Source organism: Trichomycterus rosablanca, chromosome 15 (genome assembly GCF_030014385.1).
Source record: "Trichomycterus rosablanca isolate fTriRos1 chromosome 15, fTriRos1.hap1, whole genome shotgun sequence".
Classification (NCBI taxonomy): domain Eukaryota; kingdom Metazoa; phylum Chordata; class Actinopteri; order Siluriformes; family Trichomycteridae; genus Trichomycterus; species Trichomycterus rosablanca.
In genome coordinates this window covers 30227627-30254632 of record NC_086002.1, presented here as the reverse complement: position 1 = coordinate 30254632, position 27006 = coordinate 30227627, and the positions used below count along the sequence as shown (strand labels likewise).

The 27006-nt window shown below is 40.7% G+C and overlaps 2 protein-coding genes and 2 pseudogenes across 2 annotated transcripts in view; all 4 read left to right on the top strand.

Annotated features, from left to right (window-relative positions):
* The window catches only part of kpnb3 (karyopherin (importin) beta 3), a 38463-nt gene extending 21785 nt beyond the window's left edge, over positions 1-16678 (top strand). Inside the window, exons 13-26 of the mRNA XM_063009357.1 lie at positions 1408-1581; positions 1673-1891; positions 8890-8973; positions 9088-9220; positions 9562-9683; positions 10484-10580; positions 10841-11013; positions 11093-11204; positions 11922-11977; positions 12079-12201; positions 13887-14106; positions 14263-14491; positions 15654-15795; positions 16155-16678. Of these exons, the coding sequence (XP_062865427.1) occupies positions 1408-1581; positions 1673-1891; positions 8890-8973; positions 9088-9220; positions 9562-9683; positions 10484-10580; positions 10841-11013; positions 11093-11204; positions 11922-11977; positions 12079-12201; positions 13887-14106; positions 14263-14491; positions 15654-15795; positions 16155-16241 (1971 nt within the window). The 3' untranslated portion in view covers positions 16242-16678. The remainder of the gene's footprint in view (positions 1-1407; positions 1582-1672; positions 1892-8889; positions 8974-9087; positions 9221-9561; positions 9684-10483; positions 10581-10840; positions 11014-11092; positions 11205-11921; positions 11978-12078; positions 12202-13886; positions 14107-14262; positions 14492-15653; positions 15796-16154) is intronic.
* LOC134328691 (NACHT, LRR and PYD domains-containing protein 3-like) overlaps positions 1-27006 on the top strand; it is a 1194473-nt pseudogene that overhangs the window by 934246 nt on the left and 233221 nt on the right.
* The window catches only part of LOC134329357 (uncharacterized), a 29399-nt gene continuing 27243 nt past the window's right edge, over positions 24851-27006 (top strand). Inside the window, exon 1 of the mRNA XM_063010596.1 lies at positions 24851-25233. Within this exon, the coding sequence (XP_062866666.1) occupies positions 24851-25233 (383 nt within the window). The remainder of the gene's footprint in view (positions 25234-27006) is intronic.
* Positions 25887-26297, top strand: LOC134329622 (histone H3-like; annotated as a pseudogene).

The following is a 27006-nucleotide window of genomic DNA, read 5'->3' as shown; positions in this document are numbered from 1 at the left end:
ATGTAGGGAACATAAATCCGTTATCTGATATACAATCTAGTGCACTATGTAGGGAACATAAATCCGTTATCTGATATACAATCTAGTGCACTATGTAGGGAACATAAATCCGTTATCTGATATACAATCTAGTGCACTGTGTAGGGAACATAAATCCGTTATCTGATATACAATCTAGTGCACTATGTAGGGAACATAAATCCGTTATCTGATATACAATCTAGCGCACTATGTAGGGAACATAAATCCGTTATCTGACATACAATCTAGTGCACTATGTAGGGAACATAAATCCATTATCTGATATACAATCTAGTGCACTATGTAGGAAACATAAATCCGTTATCTGATATACAATCTAGTGCACTGTGTAGGGAACATAAATCCGTTATCTGATATACAATCTAGTGCACTATGTAGGAAATATAAATCCGTTATCTGACATACAATCTAGTGCACTATGTAGGGAACATAAATCCGTTATCTGATATACAATCTAGTGCACTATGTAGGAAACATAAATCCGTTATCTGATATACAATCTAGTGCACTATGTAGGGAACATAAATCCGTTATCTGATATACAATCTAGTGCACTATGTAGGAAATATAAATCCGTTATCTGATATACAATCTAGTGCACTATGTAGGGAACATAAATCCGTTATCTGATATACAATCTAGTGCACTGCGTAGGGAACATAAATCCGTTATCTGATATACAATCTAGTGCACTGTGTAGGGAACATAAATCCGTTATCTGATATACAATCTAGTGCACTGTGTAGGGAACATAAATCCGTTATCTGATATACAATCTAGTGCACTATGTAGGGAACATAAATCCGTTATCTGATATACAATCTAGTGCACTATGTAGGGAACATAAATCCGTTTTCTGATATACAATCTAGTGCACTATGTAGGGAACATAAATCTGTTTTCTGATATACAATCTAGTGCACTATGTAGGGAACATAAATCCATGATCTGATATACAATCTAGTGCACTATGTAGGGAACATAAGTCCGTTATCTGATACACAATCTAGTGCACTATGTAGGGAACATAAATCTAGTGCACTATGTAGGGAACATAAATCCATGATCTGATATACAATCTAGTGCACTATGTAGGGAACAAAAATCCGTTATCTGATATACAATCTAGTGCACTATGTAGGGAGCATAAATCTGTTATCTGATATACAATCTAGTGCACTATGTGGGGAATGTAATCAGATAGACCCTAGAACGGTATTCCCTACTAACGACCTATGTTTACAAGACCACACCCATCCGCCATGCTGTCAGGCCTCTAGAGCCGAGATCAGGGACCATTAGGGCATTTCTGTTCATAACCGGGGTGAGATGGCAAACGTTTGTTTTGTTTTCTTCTCTTTACAGGTCATCTCCGCCCTGCTCCAGACCATGGAGGACCAGTCCAACCCCCGCGTCCAGGCTCACGCCGCCGCCGCCCTCATCAACTTCACCGAGGACTGTCCCAAAGCGCTCCTCGTCCCCTACCTGGACAGTCTGGTTCAGCACCTTCGCGTCATCATGGATGCCAAGCTCCAAGAGGTTCGGGCTTTTGCTTCATACCTAGCGAGCTTGCCCATCGGTCTGTTGGCCCGGCCCCATAAAAGCCGACGTTCTGCTTTTCCCTCACCAGCTGATTCAGAAAGGCACCAAGCTGGTCCTGGAGCAGGTGGTGACCTCCATAGCGTCGGTGGCCGACACGGCGGAGGAGAGGTTCGTGCCCTACTACGACCTCTTCATGCCCTCGCTCAAGCACATCGTGGAGAACGCCGTGCAGAAGGAGCTGCGGCTGCTCAGGGGCAAGACCATCGAGTGCATCAGCCTGATCGGCCTCGCCGTGGGCAAGGAGAAGGTCGGTGTAGAATGAACCAAGGTTATAATAGTTTAAAATTTTTCATTATAGTTTTATTTCGTTGTTTATTTTTTTAATGCTTAGTTTTAGTTTAGTTTCCATTAGTTCTAGTATTAGTTTTAGTTTTTTTTATACTGTGGGTTATTTTTCAGGTGCAGGATTCAAAAAGGTCAGAGTAAGTATTGTGTAATAATAACTCAACGAAAGATACCATTTAACAAAAATGTAAACGTGTCTCCCCCCCCCCCCCCCCCTTTTTTATAATTTAATAATTATAATAATGAATCTGTTTTAAAGTTCTTATAATTCTATTTTAATGAAATCAGTTTAATTGCATTAAAACGAATGTGTTTTTGAACATATTCGGGGCTACGCGGCCACCGTACTTCATTACGTCTATACTTCACGTTCGCGCTTTCCATCTCGGAATTTCCGAAACGTTCTCAGTCAAGTTCTCGGTAGCTCTCTCGCTTTTATCAGAGCAGATCTGCGTTTTGAAGTTCACTGATCTCGTTCCTGACATCACAAGGCTGCTCCGCTAAACAATGTAACGGTCAGTGGTGACTGCAGATATACTAGTGATGGGTCGTTCGCGAACGATCCGATTCTATTGAGCGGATCTTTGAAATGAACGAAAGGAACCGAGTCTTTTATTTCTGTGCAGTTCTAGACTGTGATCCACCCATTCAGCTTCGCATCAGTAGAGAGAATTAATCGTAAGTCGTGATAAGAGCTGTATATTGTCGATATTCAAATCCGAAACACTTTCAATATCACGGAGAGCGAGCGAGACACACACACACACACACACACACACACAAAATGCACAGCACACCCTTTAAAAGTATTCAAAATCTCGAGTCACCCCAGTCTAAAATGCATTAAAAAACTTACACTCTGCCTCCCTCGGACTGCTAACACACAAAAACACTACAGGGAGGAGACGTGCTGTGGTTGCACTGCATTAAGCTTCAGAACAATCCTCTCTTGTGCAGAGACGAGCCCGTGTTTGTTTCTGCTTCAAAACATACGCGCCATGAACCGATCAGATTTAACGTCATTAAACAAGTTTATAGTTCATTTCTCAATTATTTGTCGTTCTACTAAGAGCACCGCTCATCGTCTGCATGGTTTCTCTGTAGCTCGGTTACGGCTCTCATACTCGAACTCAAAAGAAGCTTTATTGGCATGACGAATAATAAAAAGAGCAATAAAAAAGAACAAATATATACAAAACAGTTACATATAAATATGAAATAGTAAAATATTAACAAAACAGTGCAAAATAATAACAATAAAAATTACAATATTTACATTAATGAGGTAATGAGCCGAAGTTAACGCGATAATAACGCATTAACGCGATCTCAATTTAACGCGATTTAAAAAAAATAGTGCCGTTAACGCAAATTCTATACAGGAAAAATGTACCTATACAGGCAGTGCGTGCCATGTAGAATTACATCACGAAGACCCGCATTGTTATGTTTTGTACTTAACCACGAAATACAAATGACACTAGTTATGTGGAGAACGAGTTTGTCTTTATTGCTTAATCCACAACTTGGAGCATCACACTTAAACATAACACGGCGTTACCAGCTGGTCACCTGATACACATATCAGCTCAGTGACGTACAACACACAGTGGTAACGTGATACGCAGATCACGTAAATGATATATATCACACGCATGATAATAATAAGCTTATTTCTCTCTTAATTTTCCCTGACGAGTGAAAAACCAAGATATAGCAACCTTAACATTATGAGGAAGAATTTCAAAGATATTCCTTTGCAATACTTTATCATTTCAAGAATATGATACAGACTGACCAACACTTAAGCCAAATCAGCATTGAAAATTGACTTTACTTTTAATAACCTTCTACAATGCTGGTGCTTCTCAAAACTGAATATTTTCTTTTAAACAGAAGTGTTATTTAAATGCTATTAAATTGTTTTCCAACGAAATCCGCCCAATTTGGCGGATAACCGCCCAATCTGGCAACACTGGAACGCGTTGTTATTATTATCGCGTTAACTTCGACAGCCCTGATAAAAACGTATTCTGATATCCAGTTAGCAGCGGAGGGTTTATATAGCAGCAGGTAGAATAAGGTGAGAATAAGGTGCAAAAACAATCCAATATTGTGCAAAGATGCAGGTAATATAGTCACTAGTATGAGTTGTCAGAACCCAGGGAACAAGACTGTGTTGATTGTGAATGAGTTTTTGTGTACATGTTAGTGTTGTATGTTATGGCGATCAGCTTAACTCGCTTAATAAAGAAATAAATACACGCTATATTCACAAGTTGTCGGGAGCAGAAAACTTTTATTACTTTTTCTGTTACGGTACCGAATAGAGGACAGCTGGAGTCATCGCGTTAGCCAAGCATGCTATTCCATGAACTATGGAAGCCCCAAAGGGTCAAAACACACTCACTTCGTGTAGAAACGTCCATCAAATGTCACGATACAAGCACAGAAAAGTCTGTTACAATAACTACGCCTTATCCCACCTGAAGCACCGCTGATCTACAATGTTTGGAGAAATTCTAACTTACAATCTGACATTTATACGAAGTTAAGGGTCTCTGCTGAGTAGTATTACTGCCTAGTATGTGAGTGAATAAAACTCCCTTACAGTTTTCTCTTGTCCCAGCAGTTTTTAACATAAGTACATTTAAAATGTGTTCACCATTTTAATTGTAACATTTCACTTAAAAATCCTTGTTTTCTTTTTTTTTTTTTTTAATGCGATTAATCGCGATTAACTATATGAAATTCTGAGATTAATCGCGATTAAATTTTTTAATCGTTTGACAGCCCTAGTATAAATGCTTCATATATAAAGTGTAAATCAGGTACAAGTGCTGAGAAGACGGAGCAAAAAGTCATAATAACGTTACGCCGCGTCCCCTGTTCTATTACCGTAAAGAACTCGATTCTGTAATAAGAACTAATCGTACATGTCACGGTGAAACTGTTACAAATATATTTGATTGTTGTTGCTCCTAGTAAACATCCAAAAATTAATAAAATTGCACGAACTTACTCTGCAGTAAACAGGCCGAGAACAAGAAATATTGAATCGCCTCGGTTAAGGATTCGAATCTTCGTACTGAATCAGGAATCACGAGTCCGGGATCTCGATGAACCCGGATCCTACGAGTCCTCTGATTGGCCCTGGCTCCGAGTGCACGGAACACAAGTGAGATCTGGATGCATTTTCATGCAGTAAATCAATCGCAATCAAGATGTCGGGACAAGTGACTCAAGTGAACCGAATCACATCACTGAATGAACCGAATTTACCACCACTATGTGACGTGTACGATTAGTTATGCCTGTATTACAGAACTGGGTCCTATACGGTAATAATAATAATAATAATGTAAAAAATAATGCAGCGTTTTTTTTTCTTAGAATAGCCCCCTATTTTTTTTTTAGGATAAATAGTTCTTGTGTGAATTACAAGGGCAGGAAAAAGTAAGTCAGAACAGGGGACGCGGCGTCACGTTATTATTTACTGATTTACACTTTATATCAGGGGTGTCGAACTCATTTTCACCGAGGGCCACATCAGCATTATGGTGGCCCTCGAAGGGCCGATTGTAACGTATCCTGCTGCGATTGCAGTCTGTTGTGTTTCTTGGAGGCCGAATTCTGCATTTATATCGTCCTACTTTACCACAGACACGGCCTCATAACACAAGAGACGCACCGCTTTCTCTTCCTGAGGCACAAACTTGTTTTCACTTTCATTAAATTTCCTCCTTATGCTTAATTTTCTTACTTATCTTCTTGTACATTTTGGGATTATGTGTAAATATTTCTTAACATCATCTACTGGCGGGATGTGTCACTTTGCAGTTCATAAAATCAGCCTGCATTCTGAGAACTGCAGGTTATGTAGTGTATTTTAAGACAATCATTCTGCCCTCACTAATAGTTTATCCCCCTTTCTCAGCTAGACAGACAGACAGACACACAGACAGCTCTCTTCAGAATACAGTCGGTTTTATTTGCTTCCCAGCTGTGTGATACGCTGTGTGCATCAAAATGAAGTAAAAATACAAACAATAAAACCAATAAAGAACTTAATACAGTAAAAGCACACAGCTGTAGTCAAGTGTTACATCTGGTACAATATGAGATTTAACCAAACGTAAAATAACGAGTTAGCATTCTGTGTAAAGATACTAATTGCTATAGTAACGGTAACAATTGTATTTAATTAGGGTAAATTTGTAACTAAAGCGCTGTGATATACTCACTAAACATTTACTAACAACTGAGAATATAAACGCCACTACTTACAGACGATGCTTCTGTATTATATTGCAATATAATTATCTGTATTTATTTATTATTGTTTACGTTACTGACGACGCTACCCCGCGTTCTTTTGCCGTAAAAGTCACCTGGCTTCTAGCGAAGGTCAACGTTAGTTGCCATGACTACGATGTCAGCGGTTGCTACTTAAAGGCGCAGGACTCGTATTACACTAGTACCTCTGTAATGACTCGACCCATCACAACAATCGTACAGTCGTTTAAGCTCTAGCGGGCCGCGTGAGATGACGTGGCGGGCCGGATGTGTGGATGAGCTTGACACCCCTGATTTATATGAATGTATAAATGCGTGTATACGCGCTCGCACTTTTTATTTCTGGTTGAACTGATAAAAAATGTTGATTTTGGAAAATTAAAAGGTGATTGAAGCTAACCCGTATCCCCTCCGAAACACGAGCAGCAGCCGGATGCGTCTTTGCCACCCACACATCGACGAGTTTGGCGCCACCCAGCGTTGCATGCGGAGAGACACACCCTAAGGGCACCCTCTCCCATCTCTGCGTAAGCGCCTCCAATCAGCCGGCAGAGAACGCAATCGCATTCTGACCGAGAGAGACCCACATCCGGTTCTTTGTCCCACCCCCCACATAAGCAACCGGCCAATCGTTGCTCATACAGCCACTCGGCTTCGAACCGGTGAAGCGAGGCTGGATTCGATACCACGCTTCTCAGAATCCAGCCCTGGTTGCAGCGCGTCTCTTTTTACCGCTGCGCCACCTGAGCGGCCCGACTTTGGGATTTGAAGTGAGAAACGAATGGAGGGACACGGAGCTGGAACCTTTCGTCTGGACTCGTTTTCGGCGTTCTCTACAGAATACACGTTATTCTTTGTACTAACCAGCTCCTCAACCTTAGATTTTACTTACAGAAATGTGTTCTGAGGGCAGAAAGGATCGGCGGTGGGGCGGGCGGGGCGGGTTGTGTTCGGTGAGGGAGGGGGGCGGGGCGGGTGAACGTGCGCAGAGACGAACCGGGAGAAGAGAAAGACGAACTGTCGGATCTAACTGGAACGCGACATCTACAGGGGTTGGACAAAATAACTGAAACACCTGTCATTTTAGTGTGGGAGGTTTCATGGCTAAATTGGACCAGTCTGGTAGCCAATCTTCATTAATTGCACATTGCACCAGTAAGAGCAGAGTGTGAAGGTTCAATTAGCAGGGTAAGAGCACAGTTTTGCTCAAAATATTGCAATGCACACAACATTATGGGTGACATACCAGAGTTCAAAAGAGGACAAATTGTTGGTGCACGTCTTGCTGGCGCATCTGTGACCAAGACAGCAAGTCTTTGTGATGTATCAAGAGCCACGGTATCCAGGGTAATGTCAGCATACCACCAAGAAGGACAAACCACATCCAACAGGATTAACTGTGGACGCAAGAGGAAGCTGTCTGAAAGGGATGTTCGGGTGCTAACCCGGATTGTATCCAAAAAACATAAAACCACGGCTGCCCAAATCACGGCAGAATTAAATGTGCACCTCAACTCTCCTGTTTCCACCAGAACTGTCCGTCGGGAGCTCCACAGGGTCAATATGCACGGCCGGGCTGCTATAGCCAAACCTTTGGTCACTCGTGCCGATGCCAAACGTCGGTTTCAATAGTGCAAGGAGCGCAAATCTTGGGCTGTGGACAATGTGAAACATGTATTGTTCTCTGATGAGTCCACCTTTACTGTTTCCCCCACATCCGGGAGAGTTACGGTGTGGAGAAGCCCCAAAGAAGCGTACCACCCAGACTGTTGCATGCCCAGAGTGAAGCATGGGGGTGGATAAGTGATGGTTTGGGCTGCCATATCATGGCATTCCCTTGGCCCAATACTTGTGCTAGATGGGCGCGTCACTGCCAAGGACTACCGAACCATTCTGGTGGACCATGTGCATCCAATGGCGGTGCCGTGTATCAGGATGACAATGCACCAATACACACAGCAAGACTGGTGAAAGATTGGTTTGATGAACATGAAAGTGAAGTTGAACATCTCCCATGGCCTGCACAGTCACCAGATCTAAATATTATTGAGCCGCTTTGGGGTGTTTTGGAGAAGCGAGTCAGGAAACGTTTTCCTCCACCAGCATCACGTAGTGACCTGGCCACTATCCTGCAAGAAGAATGGCTTAAAATCCCTCTGACCACTGTGCAGGACTTGTATATGTCATTTCCAAGACGGATTGACGCTGTATTGGCCGCAAAAGGAGGCCCTACACCATACTAATAAATTATTGTGGTCTAAAACCAGGTGTTTCAGTTATTTTGTCCAACCCCTGTAACTGGAACGCGACATCTATATCGATATACGCGATATCGTCTTATCTTATATCGCGTATGAAAATATATCGATATTTTATAAAATCTCGACTTATCGCCCATCCCTACCGTCGGGGAGCATGAGGTACCGTGCAGTGCCAGCAGCAGACGTAAATAAATAAATAAATTGACAAACTCGAAAACGTAGCGTATTTTATCTATAGTTTTAGTTTAGTTTTTTCTTTTAATGGCCGTTCGGTTTCGTTAGCGATTATAACCCTGGAATGAACGTGCGTCTCTTCTTTTGTATGTTAAATATATAATCTTTAGGTCTGCGATTAGCTTGCACGTATTAATCCCCATGCTTTGTGCTTCATTTCCGTGCGCAGTTTATGCCTGATGCGTCGGCGGTAATGCAGCTGCTCCTCAAGACGCAGACCGACTTCAACGATCTGGAGGACGACGACCCCCAGGTGATTGTTGCTGGTTGATTTTCCCGTCCCATCGTATATGATTTCCTTACTTTTTATGAATTTAATTGAAAAGGGACAGCTTGATTTAAAATGTGTTTTTATATCCGTGTCCAGATCTCCTACATGATCTCGGCGTGGGCGAGGATGTGCAAGATCCTGGGCAAAGAGTTCCAGCAGTACCTTCCCGTGGTCATGGGCCCGCTCATGAAAACGGCCTCCATCAAGCCCGAAGTGGCCCTGCTGGATAGTAAGCCGCGCCCTTTGTTCACCCTTTTCTATGCATGTTATTTATCCTATGGTCATATCCGTGGCTGTCGCACGCCCCCTCCGACACGTGTGCAGTACAGGCCTCGATTTATCGTGGCACGTCCCTCCACATCCGTACAGGCACCTCGGGCTACTAACAAGGGTAACCGGTCGACGGACTGGCGGTCGAGCCATGCAGAGCCGAGATTCGAACCCAGAGTTCGCCACCATACAGCACGGGTCCTTCCGGAGACCCGTATCGCGCACGGATAGACCCCCAGCTGGCTCATAGAAGAACTCGAGATCTGTATTTACGATATGTATTTATATATTTTTGCACAGCCCAGGACATGGAGAACATGTCTGAGGACGACGGATGGGAGTTCGTGAACCTCGGAGACCAGCAGAGCTTCGGCATAAAGACGGCTGGACTGGAGGAGAAGGCTACGGCGTGTCAGATGCTGGTGCGTTGGCGGTCTCTGTGTGGGGTCTCTACGGGGGTGTCTGTGCATGTTCAGCACGCTATTATAAAATAAAAACGAATGCGGAGCGACCAACGGAGTTCTTTTAGTCGGTGTAAAAGTGCACGTGTCGTTTATTTGTACACGCGGGCTCGTCGGGGACAGTTTAACCGTTTGTGGTACGCGCAGGCAGACGTTAGCTGGCGAACTGTACTGTAATGCCACATCAGCATTATTGTGGCCCTCGAAGGGCCGATTGTAACGTATCCTGCTGCGGTTGCAGTCTGCTGTTTTTCTTGGAGGCCGAATTCTGCATTTATATCGTCCTACTTTACCACAGACACGGCCTCATAACACAAGACTCCTTTATCACCTATATAAAAGACACATGACCGAGTGACTTGAGCTTCCAAATCGCGAACTGACTGTCCACTGTACGGAAGACCGAATCCTGTCAAACACCCGGACACTGACGAGGTACCCAGGTGGCGCGGCGGGATATTCCGCATCCTGAACTCTCCCGGTTCGAGTCTCGGCTCTGCCGGATGGAAAGAGACTGAGCCGGGAGTGGAAGGACGAAGTACGGGCGAATAGGGGGGTGAATACACCCTCCTCGGATGCCGTTGGGGTCCCAGGAGCGGAACACTGATGAACTCCACTAAATGATATGCTGTTTATTCATTTTCCTGCCAATTCTCCTCCCAATTTAGTCATATCCAATTACACAATTGATGCATTACCAGGAATCCTTTTTCTCTCGTTCATTCCACTGTTCGTTCAGCTTCTGTCTTTTATTTTTTCAGGTCTGCTATGCCAAAGAGCTGAAGGAAGGTTTCGTGGAGTACACTGAGCAAGTCGTCAAGCTGATGGTTCCTCTTCTCAAATTTTACTTCCATGACGATATCCTTTCAGTACCAAAAACACAAGCCGGTCTAAATGAATAAATAAAATAAACAAATAAATATAAGCATTATGTACTTATGGCTGTAGGACAGCACGTGTAGGACACCGTTATCCAGACTGACAGTGACAACCTAGTAGTGACGGGGCTTGAACTAGCAACCTTCCGATTACTTAACCGCCGGGCCGCTGCCCTTTCGCATCGTTCGGACCGATTGCCCGCGGGTTTGACCTCACTGTTCCTTGACTGACCCCCGTACGCGTGCGAGTGGCCGCCGCCGAGTCCATGCCCCTCCTGCTGGAATGCGCCCGCGTGAGGGGCCCGGAGTACCTCACCCAGATGTGGCACTTCATGTGCGACGCCCTCATCAAAGCCATCGGGACCGAGCCCGACTCGGACGTGCTGTCTGAGATCATGCACTCTTTCGCCAAGGTAATGTTTCATTCCGCTAGAGTTCTACACTCGCGTCACCCAGTAATCCCAGTTTAACTTTTATTCATTGCTCTCCCAGTGCATCGAGTTGATGGGCGACGGCTGTCTCAACAACGAGCATTTCGAGGAGATGGGGGGGATTCTGAAGGCCAAACTCGAGGAGCACTTCAAAAACCAGGAGATTAGACAAGGTGCTGTATTATTATTATTATTATTATTGTTATTGTTAGTATTATTATTATTATTGTTATTATTGTTATTATTATTGTTGTTAGTATTATTATTATTATTGTTATTATTATTGTTATTATTGTTATTATTGTTGTTATTATTATTATTATTATTGTTATTGTTGTTGTTATTATTAATATTTTATTATTGTTATTATTGTTATTATTATTATTGTTATTATTGTTATTGTTATTATTGTTGTTATTATTGTTATTATTATTGTTATTATTGTTATTATTGTTATTATTATTATTATTATTGTTATTATTATTGTTATTGTTATTATTGTTATTGTTATTATTATTATTATTGTTATTATTATTATTATTGTTATTGTTATTATTGTTATTATTATTATTATTGTTATTATTATTGTTATTGTTGTTATTATTGTATTATTATTATTGTTATTGTTATTATTGTTGTTATTATTGTTATTATTATTGTTATTATTGTTATTATTATTGTTATTATTATTATTGTTATTATTATTATTGTTATTATTATTATTGTTATTATTATTGTTATTGTTATTATTGTTGTTATTATTGTTATTATTGTTATTATTATTATTATTATTGTTATTATTGTTATTATTATTATTATTTAAAAAATCGAACCAATGACTGATTTCTACACACAAGCCTAAATTTTATTAATTTATTTTTTTAACTTAGCAAAGAGACAGGACGAGGATTACGACGAGCAAGTTGAAGAGACGTTACAAGACGAGGCAAGTTTGCTTATTAAAGATGCTGATTATTTTATTTAAATTAATATTAATACTATTAATTACATCTATATTTATTTGTTTTTCTTTATTTGTTTTTTTAGGATGAAAACGACGTGTACATTCTTACCAAAGTGTCGGACATCCTGCACTCCGTGTTCAGCAGTTACAAAGAGAAAGTCCTTCCCTGGTTCGAGCAGCTTCTGCAGCTTATAGTTAATCTGATCGTAAGTGTTGCGTGTTATTATTGTATTTTTTTAAATGACTTAATATTTTATGAAACTTATGAATAATTGAATACGACTAGATTGGGAGGAGAATTGGGGAAAATGCAATTAAATAAATGCAAAAATAAATAAATAAAATCTATCTTGTATGTATTTATATTGGCCTTGATTTATTTACTTTTCTTTCTTTTTTTTGCCGTTTTCCACTATTAAAAATATTATTAATCAAATATATATATATATATATTTTTGCATTGTTTTTATTAAATTATTTGCATATTTTCCCAATTTTTATTAATTATAAGATAAATATTATCAAATAATAATCAGGTAATTTATTTTTTGCATTTTATTTATTAATTTATTTATTTTGTGCATTTTTACCCAATTTTCTTCCCAATCTAGTCGTATCCAATATTGCGATTGTATTTTTTTTTCCGAATTTTTTATTATTAATCGAATATTAAATATTATTAATCAATGTTTTGATTTTATTTTTTTGGCACTTCATTCATTTATTATTTTTTTGTTTGTTTTTTTTCCCCAATTGTCCTCTCAATTTAGTTGTATCCAATTAATCGATTGCAGAAAAAAACACTTAAAATATTTTTTAATATTTTATTTTATAAATTTTTTTGCATTTTATTTATTTATTTATTTATTTTGCATCGCTCCCCTCTCAGTTGTCCTCTCAATTCGGTCGTATCCAATTAATCGATTGCAGAAAAAAAAAACACTATTTAAAATATTTTTTAATAAAAAAAAAAATAATATATATATATATATATATTTATATTTGCATTTTATTTAATCACTTCTTTGCATTTGTCCCCAATTTGTATTAGCTATTAATTAAATGTTATCAAATAATAAAGTATTATTTTTATTCATGTATTTTTTGCATTTTATTCCCCAGTTCTCCTCCCAGTCTAGTCATATCCAATAACCTAATTGCAGGGAGAAAAGTATTAATAATATTAGTAATCAAATATTTTATTTCTTTTTTTTGCATTTTATTTATTTACTTTATGAGTGTTTTTTTTCCCCAATTTTTTTAGTAATCAAATATCAAATTAGATTTTTTTTTACATTTTATTTATTTATTAATAATTTAGTCATATCCAATTACCTTATTCCAGAAAAAAACACATCAAAAATATTTTATTTTATTTTTTACATTTTATTTATTACTTTTTGCTTTTTTTTTTTTTTTTACCAATTTTTATTAAAATTACTCAAATATTATATTTTTTTGCATTTTGTATCATATTACTCGATTGCAGAGAAAACATTAAATCTAATTTTTTTTTTTTTTTTTCATTTATTATTTGTTTTATTTAATTTTTCTTGTATTTTCCTCCCAATCTATTTGTGTCTAATGACCCGATTGCTGGAAAAACACTACCCAAAATATTATTAATCAAATTATTTCATTTATTTATTTACTTTTCCCAATTTTCCTCCCAGTCTAGTCTAGGCCATTGGGATAATGAGACGTCTCTAAAAGAAATATATTAATGCAAGAAACATGCAAAACCACAGTCATGACTTGGCTTTTGCCTGTTACTAGATCAGACTTTGATACACGTCTTATATATGACTGGCATTAACTGTCGGAGTACTTACAGACTGGATGAATACAAGACTGGACGTAAACAACCCTACATGTGGCTTCTCTTTTCCAGGGCCCACACAGACCCTGGGCGGACAGACAGTGGGGTTTGTGCATTTTTGATGACGTGATCGAGCACTGCAGTCCCACTTCATTTAAATACGCCGAGTACTTCCTGCGACCCATGCTGCAGTCCCTCTGTGACACCAGCCCCGAGGTGCGACAGGCGGCGGCTTATGGGGTCGGAGTCATGGCTCAGTTCGGAGGGGAGAGCTACAGACCCTATTGCACAGGTAAGGTTTGTTTGCTTGCCTCTGAGCCTTAACCTTCAGTTGCTTAATGTTAAATGCTATAAATGCAGCCCTTAGTGCTTAATGTTAAATGCTATAAATGCAGCCCTAGTGTGAACAGTTTGCATCAACTAAATTGTTAAATGTTTGTGTTTTCAGAAGCGATTCCTCCTCTGATCGGAGCGATCCAGGCGGCGGAATCCAGAGTGAAGGAGAACGTCAACGCCACCGAGAACTGCATCTCCGCCGTGGGCAAGGTCATGCGCTACCGGCCCGAGTGCGTCCAAGTGAACGAGATCCTCCCTCACTGGGTCTCGTGGCTGCCGCTCAACGAAGACAAAGAGGAGGCGGTGCACACGTTTAATTACCTGTGCGACCTGATCGAGAGGTGAGCGTCTAAACAGTCCGTGGTTCTGTATCTGAGATGGGGGTTTTTTTGCACACCAGCGCCCTCTAGCAGACAAAATTGGCCTCCAGTCTGCTGGGTGGCATCTGAATACTTTTGGTCTTGCAGTTAGTGACGTCCGAATACTTTTGGTCGTGCAGTCGGTGGCGTCTGAATACTTTCGGTTGTGCAGAAGTTCAGTAGATCAACCTGCCTTTCGAAAAATGAATGGAAGTGAATGGGGCAAAAAAATGGGTATAAAAAACGGGTGTGGTGGGTGAGCTGGACAAAAAAATGGGTGGAATAATAAGAAGAAGAATGAAAAGATAAAAATAATAATAAAAAGTGATAAAGAATAATATAAAAACAATAAAAAAAAAAATATTAACAATAATAATGAAAAAATAAAATAAAAGAAATAATAACAATAATAAAAACTACAGTATAATAACTAATAAAAAAGAATAATAAAAATAATAATAATGCCGCTCAGGTGTCGCAGTGGTAAAACACACGCTGTTCACCAGACCTGAGATCTCGAATACATCGTATCGAATCTCGGCTCTGCCTGCCGGCTGAGGCTGAGCGGCTGCATGAACAACGATTGGCCTGTCGTTCAGATATGGGCGGGACTAAGCCGGATGGGGACTCTCTCTCCCTCAGACTGGTGTGATTACGACCTTTGGTGGCGCCTGCATGGAGATGGGGAAGGAGGGCGGTAGAGGGTGTGGCCCTCCGTGCACAGCGCTGTACCGCACTGCGCTCGTCAAGTGTAGGCGATGAGATGTTCGATTGCTGTGCACGTGTCGGGGGGGGGCGTGAAGCAGCCTCGTCCTCCCCGATCGGGAGCAGGGAGCAGTAGAAATTGGATGTGCTGAAAGTGGGAGAAAAAGGGGTAAAAAAAATAAATAAATAAAAATAATAAAATTAATAATAACAAAAATAATAATAAAATAAATTATTATAATAAAAATAAGAAGAATGAAAAAAATAATAGAAATAATAATAAAAATAATATTTAAAAAAATTAAAAATAGGAAGAATAAAAAGAATAATGAGAATAATAATAATAATAAGACGACTAACGGATAACAGCGATTTGCCCACTGTAATCACTAATAATAATTAACATTTTTTTTTTTCTTCTTTTCTTCTCAAACGCCAGCAACAATCCGATCGTGCTGGGCCAGGACAACGCCAACCTCCCCAAGATCTTCCTCATCATCGCCGAGGGCGTCGCCAACGAATCCATCAAAGTAGAAGACGACTGCAGCAAACGATTGGCCAACGTCATCCGTCAAGTACAGGCGAGTGTTTAGAACGTGTGTTCGGTTGCGAGCCATTTGAGGGGGGGGAGGATTGTGTGAACGCCCCCTTGGCCCAACAGTGGCAGCCTGGCAGGTGTGGGGCTTGAACCAGTGAAATTTTGGTTACTAGTCCAGTACTTTAACCACTGAAAGTCTGCTGGGTGGGAAAATACCAGACTAATAAAAGGGGGGCGGGGTCTGCTAAGAATCTCGAGGAGTATTGGGATCAGCGTGACTCTCCATTGGGCGAATAAGGGGGTCGGAAGGACCCCCCTCGGATGCGATCAGGGTCTCCAGCAGCGCTAAAATTGATAAATGAATAATGTGTGTTTAAAGCTTCTCTGTGTTTCTGTTTTTAGGTCTCCGGAGGACTTTGGACGCAGTGTGTATCGACCCTCAACGAGACGCATCAGAAGGCCATCCAGGACCTTCTCAACACGGCGTGATCCCACCCTCGAAGCCTCGACCTCCCTCGTTCGCCCACCGTTACGAACTGTAGTGTTTTTTTCTCTCCAGTCTAGGGATTAGGATCCGACTAGGATTAGGATCTCCGACGGATGTAGCTCGCCCGCCAAGGCGGCCGTAATCTTTGTAGAAGACTAATAATTCTGTGGTCGTTTTTTTTCTTTTGTTTGTTTGTTTTTTTTCCCCCAATTGTTCATTTTCTACCCTCGAGCTCTCGATTGCGTCGTCCCACCTCCGACCGAGCAGGTTTACTTTTCTTTTTATTGCTATTTGGTTAGACTGTGGATTCCGATCGATTGGGACTTGAAGGGTGGGGAAGGGGCGATTGTTTTTGCATCCGTCTGGATGTAGTATGTCAAAGTGTGTCACTGGTCTGCTCTCTCCATGATTATAAAAACAAATAAATAAAAAAGAGTAAGATGTGGTCGTCTGATCCTTTCACTGGTTTATTATATAGTCAAGTCTCCACGTTTATCTAGGGGTTACAGATCTGTACTTGCTTCATGCACCTTTGGCAGCAGTTACAGCTTCAAGCCGTCTTGGGAAAGAAGCTACGAGCTTGGCTTGGCACGCTTGTCTCGTATCCTCGCAAGCTCTGTCAGGTTGGATGGGGAGCGCCCGAGGACATTCACAGACTTTGTTCTCTTGGCTCTGTGCTTTGGGTCAGGTCATGTTGCTCATCTGAGGTCCAGAGCGCTCTGGAGAAGGTGTTCTTCAAGGATCTGGGTGTACTGAGCTGCATTCATCCCCCACACGTCATGATGCTGCCTCCACCAGACGTGACGCTTGGTATTCAGACCACAGCCGTCCACGTGCCTTCTACTAAGGAGTGGCTTCCGTCTGGCCACTCTACCATAAAGGCGTGATTTGTGGAGTTGCTGCCTGGACGGTCGATCTTCTGCTCGGTCAGAGTGACCCTGGGGTTCCTGCTCACCTCCCTGGCCGAGGCCCGTCTTCCCCGATCGCTCGGATCGGTCCGAACTTCTTCCATTTACGAATGATGGCGCTCACTGTGCTCCTTGGGACCTGTGAGGCTGCAGCGATTCTTCTGTCCGCCTTGACGCGACCGTGTTTCTGAGGTCTGCAGAGAATTCCTTTCACCCCATGGTTTGGAGCTTGCTCCGAAATGCTCCGTCGACCGTGGGACCTTATATAGGCAGGTGTTGGCAATCCTCAATCATGTCCGATAAATCGATCACAGGTGGACTCCAGCGAAATTCTAGAATCATCTCGAGCTCACTTTTGGGTGTCAAAAGAAGGGGGTGTGCACACTTGGCCAGCCCCCGTCTCTTAGGAGGCAGGAATCTCTGTTCAACAGAGCACGACGCTTCACACGCTTGCAGAGTCTCAGTACAGTAGTGTTCAAAAAAATAGCAGTGATTTTAAAAAAGCGAATAAAGCACAAAATCATTATAATAACTTTTATTTCCATAAATGCAAATGCACTGAAAATACTCCACTTTCAATTCTAAATCAAAACATTAACAAAATTTAGCCAGTTTGTGTTAATCCTTTACAGAAAATTAAGAAAAATGAATATTAGGCTGTTCAAAATAATAGCAGTGCCAGCATTTTTCTTTAAAAACTCTTTTTAAAGAAATTTATCTATAACATGAACATGTTTGAGGTTTCACTTTAGTTTAAATTACTGAACGAATATTTAGTGGCATAACAATTGTTTCTGAGATCTGTGTTGCATGGAGTCCACCAACTTCTGGCTCCTCTGACCAGGTATTCCAGTCCAGGATGATTAGACTACATTCCACAGTTCTTCTGCAATTTTGGGTTTTGCCTCAAAAAAACACATTTCAGATATCAGCCCACAAGTTCTCTATGGGGTTGAAGTCAGGGGATTGTGCTGGTTACTCTATTACCTCAATCTTGTTTGTCTGTAACCAAGATGTTTTGGGTCATTGTCATGTTGAAACACCCATTTTAAGGACATTTCTTCTTCGACATGATCTCAAGTATTCTGATATATTTAAACTGATCCATGATCCCTCGTATGTGATAAATAGGCGTAACACCACGGTATGAGAAACAACTTTACTGTCTTCACAGTGAACTGTGGCTCGAATTCAGTGCTCGAGGGTCGTCTGACATACTGTCTACGGCCACTAGACCAAAAAAAAATAAAATTTTGCTTTCACCAGTCCACAAATGTTGAGCCGTTTCTCTTTGGACCAGTCAATGTGTTCTTTGGCAAATGTTAACCCATTCAGGACACGTCTTTTTCTTAACAACGGGACTTTACAAGAAGTTCTTGCTGGTAAATTGGCTTCACTTAATCATCTTCTGTACTCACTGGTAACTTCACATGTTCCTTGATCTTTCTGGAGGTGATCATTGGTTGAGTATTTGCCATTTTGGCTATTCTTCGATCCAATCGAACAGCAGTTCCACGCTTCCTTCTGCGTCTTTCAGGTTTTGGTTGTCACTTCAAGGCATTTGAGATAATTTTAGCTGAGCAGCCTATAATTTGCTGCACTTCTCTGTATGTTTTTTCCCTCTAAAATCAACTTTTTAATCAATCAAAGTACGCTGTTCATCAGAACAATGTCTGGAACAACCCATTTTACCATTTTACTAGGTAATGACAGTGTTTCATACAAAGAGCATCCATGCATAACTCATAGCCTACATACAAATAATTACTTAGAAAAAGTGTGTAATATTTATTCTTCAGTTGCTAGTAGATAATATTAATCTGTTTAATAATTATATCTATTAATTAATCTATATGACTAATTATCCATTACTTATTCAGGAAAGTTTAGCTTTACTTAAAGATATTGTCCTACACAGGTTCAGTATTTATATTGTAGAATTAATCATGTCTTTAATAAAATAAAGAAATTAAGCACAAAAGATTTTCTGTACTTTGTATAGTTTACTGAACAATTCAAATTCATTTCAGTCTGTGACTGTGTTTGATATTAAACTTGTGAACTGATGAATCTTGTGTAACGAGTAACTACTGATTCTGTTATGAATGTAAACAAAGTGTAAACATGATGTTAAAATTTTAATAAATCAATAAATAAACAAAAAGATCAACATGTTACAAGTTACCTTAGAAATACTTTTACTCCATAAACTTCCTCTTGAGACTGTAAACCCTCTTGTACAGCTTTTCCTCCATCGAGTTCCAGATTAAGTTTCTGGAATACTTCAAATATATATTTCAGATTCAGAGGATACTCAAGGTTGAGGCCATGAATCAATCTCATTACCAGCATGCATGCCCGGGCTCGGTGTCCACATCTGTTCACAGATATCCCAAGTTGCAAAAACTCATTTCAGGGAGGTACCACCGGACCTCGACCCCGACCCCCCAAGCTCAAAAAAATTAAAAAAGGAGCTGCTAACTGAGCTACTAAGCTAACTGTTCGTGTCACAGACACATAGATGTGTACTACATAGTGCACTAGATAGTGTGAAAGATAAAAGATGTATGTTCCCTACATAGTGCACTAGATTGTATATTAGAAAAGAATTTATGTTCCATACTTAGTGCACTAGATAGTGTACTAGATAATAGACATACATAATGCTTAAGGTGGCGTATTAGTTAACGGATTTAGGTTCCCTACACAGTGCACTAAATTGTATATCAGATAACGGATTTATGTTCCCTACATAGTGCACTAGATATTATTTTAAATATGAATTTATGTTCCCTACGTAGTGCACTAGATATTGTGAAAGATAATAGATTTACGTTCCCTACATAGTGCACTAGATAGTATTTTAAATATGAATTTATGTTCCCTACGTAGTGCACTAGATAGTGTGAAAGATAATAGATTTATGTTCCCTACATAGTGCACTAGATAGCATTTTAAATATGAATTTATGTTCCCTACGTAGTGCACTAGATAGTGTGAAAGATAATAGATTTATGTTCCCTACATAGTGCACTAGATAGCATTTTAAATATGAATTTATGTTCCCTACGTAGTGCACTAGATAATAGACTTATGTTTCTTACATAATGCTTTAGGTGGCGTATTAGTTAACGGATTTAGGTTCCCTACATAGTACACTAGACAGTATATTAGACACTTGATTTATGTTCCCTACACAGTGCGCTAGATTGTATATCAGATCACGGATTTATGTTCCCTACACAGTGCACTAGACAGTACATTAGACACTTGATTTATGTTCCCTACACAGTGCGCTAGATTGTATATCAGATAACGGATTTAATACGCGATCGGGGAATAAAGTCTGTGTCGCCTGCGTGCGCGTTTGTGTCGCTCTTGGCCGCTCGTTCTAGATTCCGGGAGATTTTATCTGACTTGCGGGCATCAGCGAGCCGCTATGTATATGCAGGAGACTTGGGATGTCTGCGTTCAGTACATGGTGTCCTCTATTAGAATAGACACGTCTACCAACTTATTCTCAGCAATGGGATTATGGATCACAAGCACCTTCATGGTTTGGTCCACGTGGAGCTCAGTCTCGTGCTCATGCTAATAAAATCCTTGTGATGTCGCCCTCTTGTGGCATCTTTGGAGAATTGTTAATAAAACAAAGTAATATGATATGGAAATATAAAATCTTGTGACCATGTTAAAAGTGCTTGTGATGTCGCCCTCTTGTGGCACTTTTGGAGAATTGTCAATATCAATATGAAATGATAATACAGTATAAAATCTTGGTAAAAAAAAGAATCTTTGTGCACGTATGGGTTTATTTTATTGTTAAATGTTTATGCTCCATGGTGATTAACACTCTCTCTGTCCAAATGCATGAGCCGCTTTTAGAGATTGTCATGCCTGATGATCCGCAAAGCAGGACAACGCTGAGGTGGGAAGTGACAAATTGTTTAAGTCATATAAGCGACGTGAGGATTAGTCGAAAAAGATTTTCAGTCGAAAACAAATACTCATCCTGGTAGCAATCTCCATTGACGTGGTGACAATCAAGTAACTTGTTTTGTTGTATATTGTGCGAGTGCCGATTATCATCGGTGGTGAGAATTTTCAGTTTTTTTTTTTTACTTTGTGTTAATTTAGCTGAAGTACACACGGATTGTTTTGTGTTTCCTCATGCCGTCACTAGAAATTGTAAAGGTCTACAGTCTAACCCTTGTATTTGTGTGTGTATGTGTCTGTGCCTCCTGCTCAGTGTTTCAGCTAAATTAAATGTACCGTCACTACGTACAGTCAGGTGGCTGTATTTCAGGGTCTGGGCAGGTAAGTTAGGGCGCGCCCATACATATTGCTACACATAGGAAGCCATCTGTCTAAATACATTAGGTAAGAGGTGTGTGCCACCCCATGTATTTTTGTTAAGGCAGGTAATCCTAGTGTAGCTAGGTTTTGTTTTGTCTTTTGTTTGTTAGGGAATTTGTTATGTTTTATTATTTTCTTTGCTTTAGCACCACCTAAGCCCAGAGCCTCATTTTTTTGTTTGTTTATTATGTAAATTTATATTGTATATATTTTATTTATAGATTGTACCATAAATATCTGTTTTGTGAATTGTTTTTCTCATTTTTTTCAGTAAAAAGTCAGTACAATCCAGAGTTTGTGTCTGGGTCTGTTCGCTCTCTGCTACTCTGGTACTTCACAAAAGGTTATTTTTTTAGATACTGACCCCATCAATACCCCTATACCATCAAAAGGAATCGTAACATTATAGTAAAACGAGATCTTGTTACCCATGTTAAAAAAATTATTGTGATGTCGCCCTCTGGTGGCACTTTTGGAGAATTGTTAATAAAAAGTAATATGATATTGTAAAATTCCCAGATTTTACCAATTCTTCCCTCAGGTCCGTCTCAGGTCCGCAATCTTGGTGACATTCTAGACTCCACTCTTTCTTTTGAATCTCATATAAAAAATGTTGCTAAAACTGCTGATTTTTATCTTAAGAACATCTCTAGACTGCGCTCCTCTCTTTTCTACTATGTAACAGAAACTCTCATTTATGCACTAATCACTTCCCGACTGGACTATTGTAATGCTGTTCTTTATGGGCACCCTGCCTCCAGGCTTAAGAGACTACAGCATGTACAAAATTCAGCCGCGATGGTCCTAACACATACAAGATCACGTGACCACATAACTCCTACACTTAAACAGCTCCACTGGCTACCCATCCAATACCACATTCAATAAATACGTTTTTTTGTTGGTTTTTAAGGCTTTGCATGGCCAAGCACCTACATATCTCACTGTACAGCATATTGATGATCCATTCATCTCATAAATCACACTTCCCTGCTCTTCCCTCCATAAAAATAAATAAGCTACTTTATAAGTAAAAAGTATCGGTATCGGATTGATATCGGCGATACTGGCCCTGTATTTACTTGGTATCGGATCGATACTGAACTGAAAGAGAGAGTAAAAAATGTAAGTAAAATAGGTGGAAATGACTGGACTGCAAGAGCCATTAATGTTTTGTCAAATTGGGTGTTAGGGTCATGAATGTGTAAAGCAGTGTTTGGATTCTACTTATAAGTCGGTGTTAGCTGTGTTAAAGGCATTTCTGAGTTTTAAAAACATTTTACAAAAGTGCATCTTTATTAGTGAGATGTATCAGATAAAAAAACTTAAAATAGACTTGAATCTGTTTTGTGATTAATAGAAAGATCAGTAGAATGTGAATGTTGGAGCCATGTGTTGTTTTAGAAATGTGTCAGTACATGTGAACTTAAAGCTGACACGGTGATGTTCTGTAGATCTTACAGCACAGATATGTAGGAATAACTGAAATAAATGTTAGTGTATTAAAATATTCTTCTTATTATTATCATTATTATTCTAAACTGTTATATTTACTTTTTTCTTACATTTGTTCTTTCAGCTACATGACAGTTAAGCACCCTGGACTCGACCTAGTCCTGCTTGGTAGCTGTGTTTTACTTCGCACTAAACAGCCTATTTTTCTAGTAGAAAAGGAAGCTCACATCCGCTTATAAATACATGTGGAAAACACCAAGGTCTGGTTCGCTCTTTTCAGTCTGTGTCTACAAGAAGATCGGGTTTCCTCGGCATATTTTTACGTGTAATAAGATGTGAAATGTGCGCTGCGTCGCTTTACGCATCAGGAGCGGTGTGCTGTTTTAGCAGAACACAAGGAAACAGAGCATCGTTAGGTTACCTTTGCGGGCTTTTACATGAACGAGAGAGCTTATGTTCGGCCGACGTGCACTTTATTACCTCGCATTTTATACCAGGACTTGTATTTTAATCATTATTTGCCATGAGAAAACACAAGTGCGCATGTGTCACGGAAGCACACAGACGCTGCGCTGGCCGAGTTGAGTCTACACAGTTCTCATGTGTGCTATAAAGCCCCGCCCCCTCTCGTAAGAGGGAGGAGTCTCTGTACAACAGAGCACAGCGCTTCACTCGCTCTTTCTTAGCGCCGTTTTAGCTCCAACAACGATGGTAGAAGAAGCTCCAGCACCGGCCAGCTCGGCCCCCGCCAAGGCTCCTAAAAAGAAGACCGCGACCAAACCCAAGAAAGCGGGTCCCAGCGTCGGCGAGCTGATCGTCAAAGCTGTTTCCGCTTCCAAGGAGAGGAGCGGCGTGTCCCTGGCCGCCCTGAAGAAAGCTCTGTCTGCAGGTGGATACGACGTGGAGAAGAACAACTCACGCGTCAAACTCGCCGTCAAAAGCCTGGTGACCAAGGGCACCCTGGTGCAGACCAAGGGCACCGGCGCCTCAGGCTCTTTCAAGCTCAACAAGAAGCAGACCGAGGCGAAGAAGCCCGCGGCCAAAAAAGCCGCCGCTCCTAAAGTGAAAAAGGCCGCAAAGAAACCCGCCGCTGCAAAGAAGCCCAAGAAGGTAACAGCCAAGAAACCAGCAGCTAAGAAGTCCCCCAAGAAGGTCAAGAAACCCGCTGCTGCCGCTAAGAAAGTCACCAAGAGCCCCAAGAAGGCTAAGAAGCCGGCGACCCCCAAGAAGGCAGCCAAGAGTCCTAAAAAAGCCAAGGCAGCCAAACCCAAAACCGCTAAGCACAAAGCGGCCAAGGCCAAAAAAGCTGCACCCAAGAAGAAGTAAACATGTTCCTGTTTTATTACTTTTATTTTCTTAAAACGGCTCTTTTAAGAGCCACCTATATCTTCCCATAAAGAGTCGTTTCCTAAACACATACATATAAGCATGCATGCGAACATAAAACTATTCATACATACATATTTTGTGGAGAGTGATAAGCAAGGAGTTAAAAACACTAAGTATGACTGGTCCTGTTTTATGTGTAATAATGATTTTGTCACACATCCTCATAAATGTGTATATGTATGTGCACTCACGTATATGAGCTCCTTACATAATGTAATTGTTAGTGTAAATGTTATTGTGACATAATATAATGTAATTGTTGTTTAAGAGAATCTTTTCTGTATCATACATTACACGGGCGGGAGAACGGAGGAGGAGAGGGGGGGCAGTATGTGAGGGGGCGTGTATGTGTTTCCCTGAGACATGACGGCGCGTTTATGATTGGCTAGGCTGTGCCTTCGCTCTAAGCCAATAGGAGAGAGCCAGTTTGCCTATATAATACCGCTTCGAGCTCTCTTCTAGGTTACTTCAGTTTAATCCGACGAAGACATCTGATCATCAAAATGAGTGGTCGAGGGAAGACCGGTGGTAAGACTAGAGCTAAGACCAAGACTCGTTCATCCCGTGCCGGTCTTCAGTTCCCCGTGGGCCGTGTTCACAGACTGCTACGTAAGGGCAATTATGCCCACCGTGTGGGAGCTGGTGCTCCTGTCTACTTGGCTGCCGTGCTGGAGTATCTGACCGCTGAGATCCTCGAGTTGGCTGGTAACGCCGCCAGAGATAACAAGAAGTCTCGTATCATCCCTCGTCATCTGCAGTTGGCCGTGCGTAACGACGAGGAGTTGAACAGACTGCTTGGAGGTGTAACCATCGCTCAGGGCGGTGTGCTGCCTAACATCCAGGCTGTTCTGTTACCCAAGAAGACCGAGAAAGCAGCCAAGGCCAAGTAAAGTCACTCTCGTGTTCTAACCAAAAGGTTCTTTTAAGAGCCACCCATTTCCACAGAAAAAGTGCAATTTCCCCAGATAATGTGTAAATAAATTTAATATCGTTTCATAGACTCACACAGCATGAAACTCACATGATTTATGACATGGTAAAATTAACAAATCAATATGTACGATTTATTTTTTCCCTTTCTATTTATCTTTATATATGTGTACACAAGTGAAGTTTTAGATCACTTGCAGTAGCAAAACCAACAGTATAGACGATTAAAAGTGGTGCAACAAACGTGTTTGTGTAATACACATGGAACAAAAATAATAATAAGCAAAATGAACGAAATAATCAAAAATATATTTTTTTAAAAAGGTATATACTTTAAATGCGATTGTAGGCTTAAAAGCACAAAGAAACAAAGGAAAGTATTATAAATCCCGCCAACAGCATAGAGGAAATATTATGTTTTTTGAAACGAGGCAGCGGCAGAACGCCGACCAGTCATCGACATTTGACGTAAGCACGTTCGTCCAATGAGAAAAGTGCATCATCAAGACGCCCAATGAGCGCAGAGCGGCTCTGGTACTTAAAAAGAGCGTGTTGGGCGGGTTAACATATTCTGTCCTACAGTTGGTGAAGTGCAGAGTTCCAGACGCGATGGCAAGAACCAAGCAGACCGCTCGTAAATCCACCGGTGGTAAAGCGCCGAGGAAGCAGCTCGCTACTAAGGCTGCCCGCAAGAGCGCCCCGGCTACCTGGCGGTGTGAAGAAACCTCACCGTTACAGGCCAGGTACCGTGGCTCTGCGTGAAATCCGCCGTTATCAGAAGTCCACTGAGCTGCTCATCCGCAAGCTGCCCTTCCAGCGCCTGGTTAGAGAGATCGCTCAGGACTTTAAGACCGATCTGCGCTTCCAGAGTTCTGCCGTCATGGCTCTGCAGGAGGCCAGTGAGGCTTACCTGGTCGGTCTGTTCGAGGACACAACCTGTGCGCCATCCATGCCAAGAGGGTGACCATCATGCCTAAGGACATCCAGCTGGCCCGCCGTATTCGCGGAGAGCGTGCTTAAACGAACCCACTCCATCCAGTTATCCCCAAAGGCTCTTTTAAGAGCCACTTACATGCTGCCACTGAAATGGGCACTTTTCATAACATTTTTTTATTTATTTTTTATTCCATCGTGTGTGCGTGTTCCGAGTTATAATTTAGTTATATTTATCAGTTATAAATATTAGGAAAAACTGTTTAATATGTTTTGGTGTGTGTAGAGATGTACTTCACATGTTCTTACAACAATTATAAACAAGGTTACATAAGTACAGCTGATTAAAGATTGACAGGTGTCTTATAACACATGATTAATAATGTTTATAGTGGTGTATGTTTATGGGGTTCTATAAAGCATATAGAATATTATATTATATTTCATGTAATATAAAAAATTGTTAGGAGAATTTAGTGGCGTTGGTGTTGCACGGTGTACACAGTCTTTATTTTACACAGATATCGTATTAACTGATTGTAGTGTAATCTACAGTATGGCTGTACATTGGTAGAATGCAAACACGCTGGATGAAGGCATAAGGAATGAGCAGAATATTGAATGTAGGGCAGTGGTTAAGGCACTGGACTAGTAAACAGAAGGTTGCCGGTTCAAGTTGCCACTGTTGGGTCCCTGAGCAAGGCCCTTAACCCTCAATTGCTCATCATGTTCAGCTCATTGTGTAAGTCGCTTTGGAAAAAAGCGCATGCTGAAAATGTAAATGAATGTTAACCAT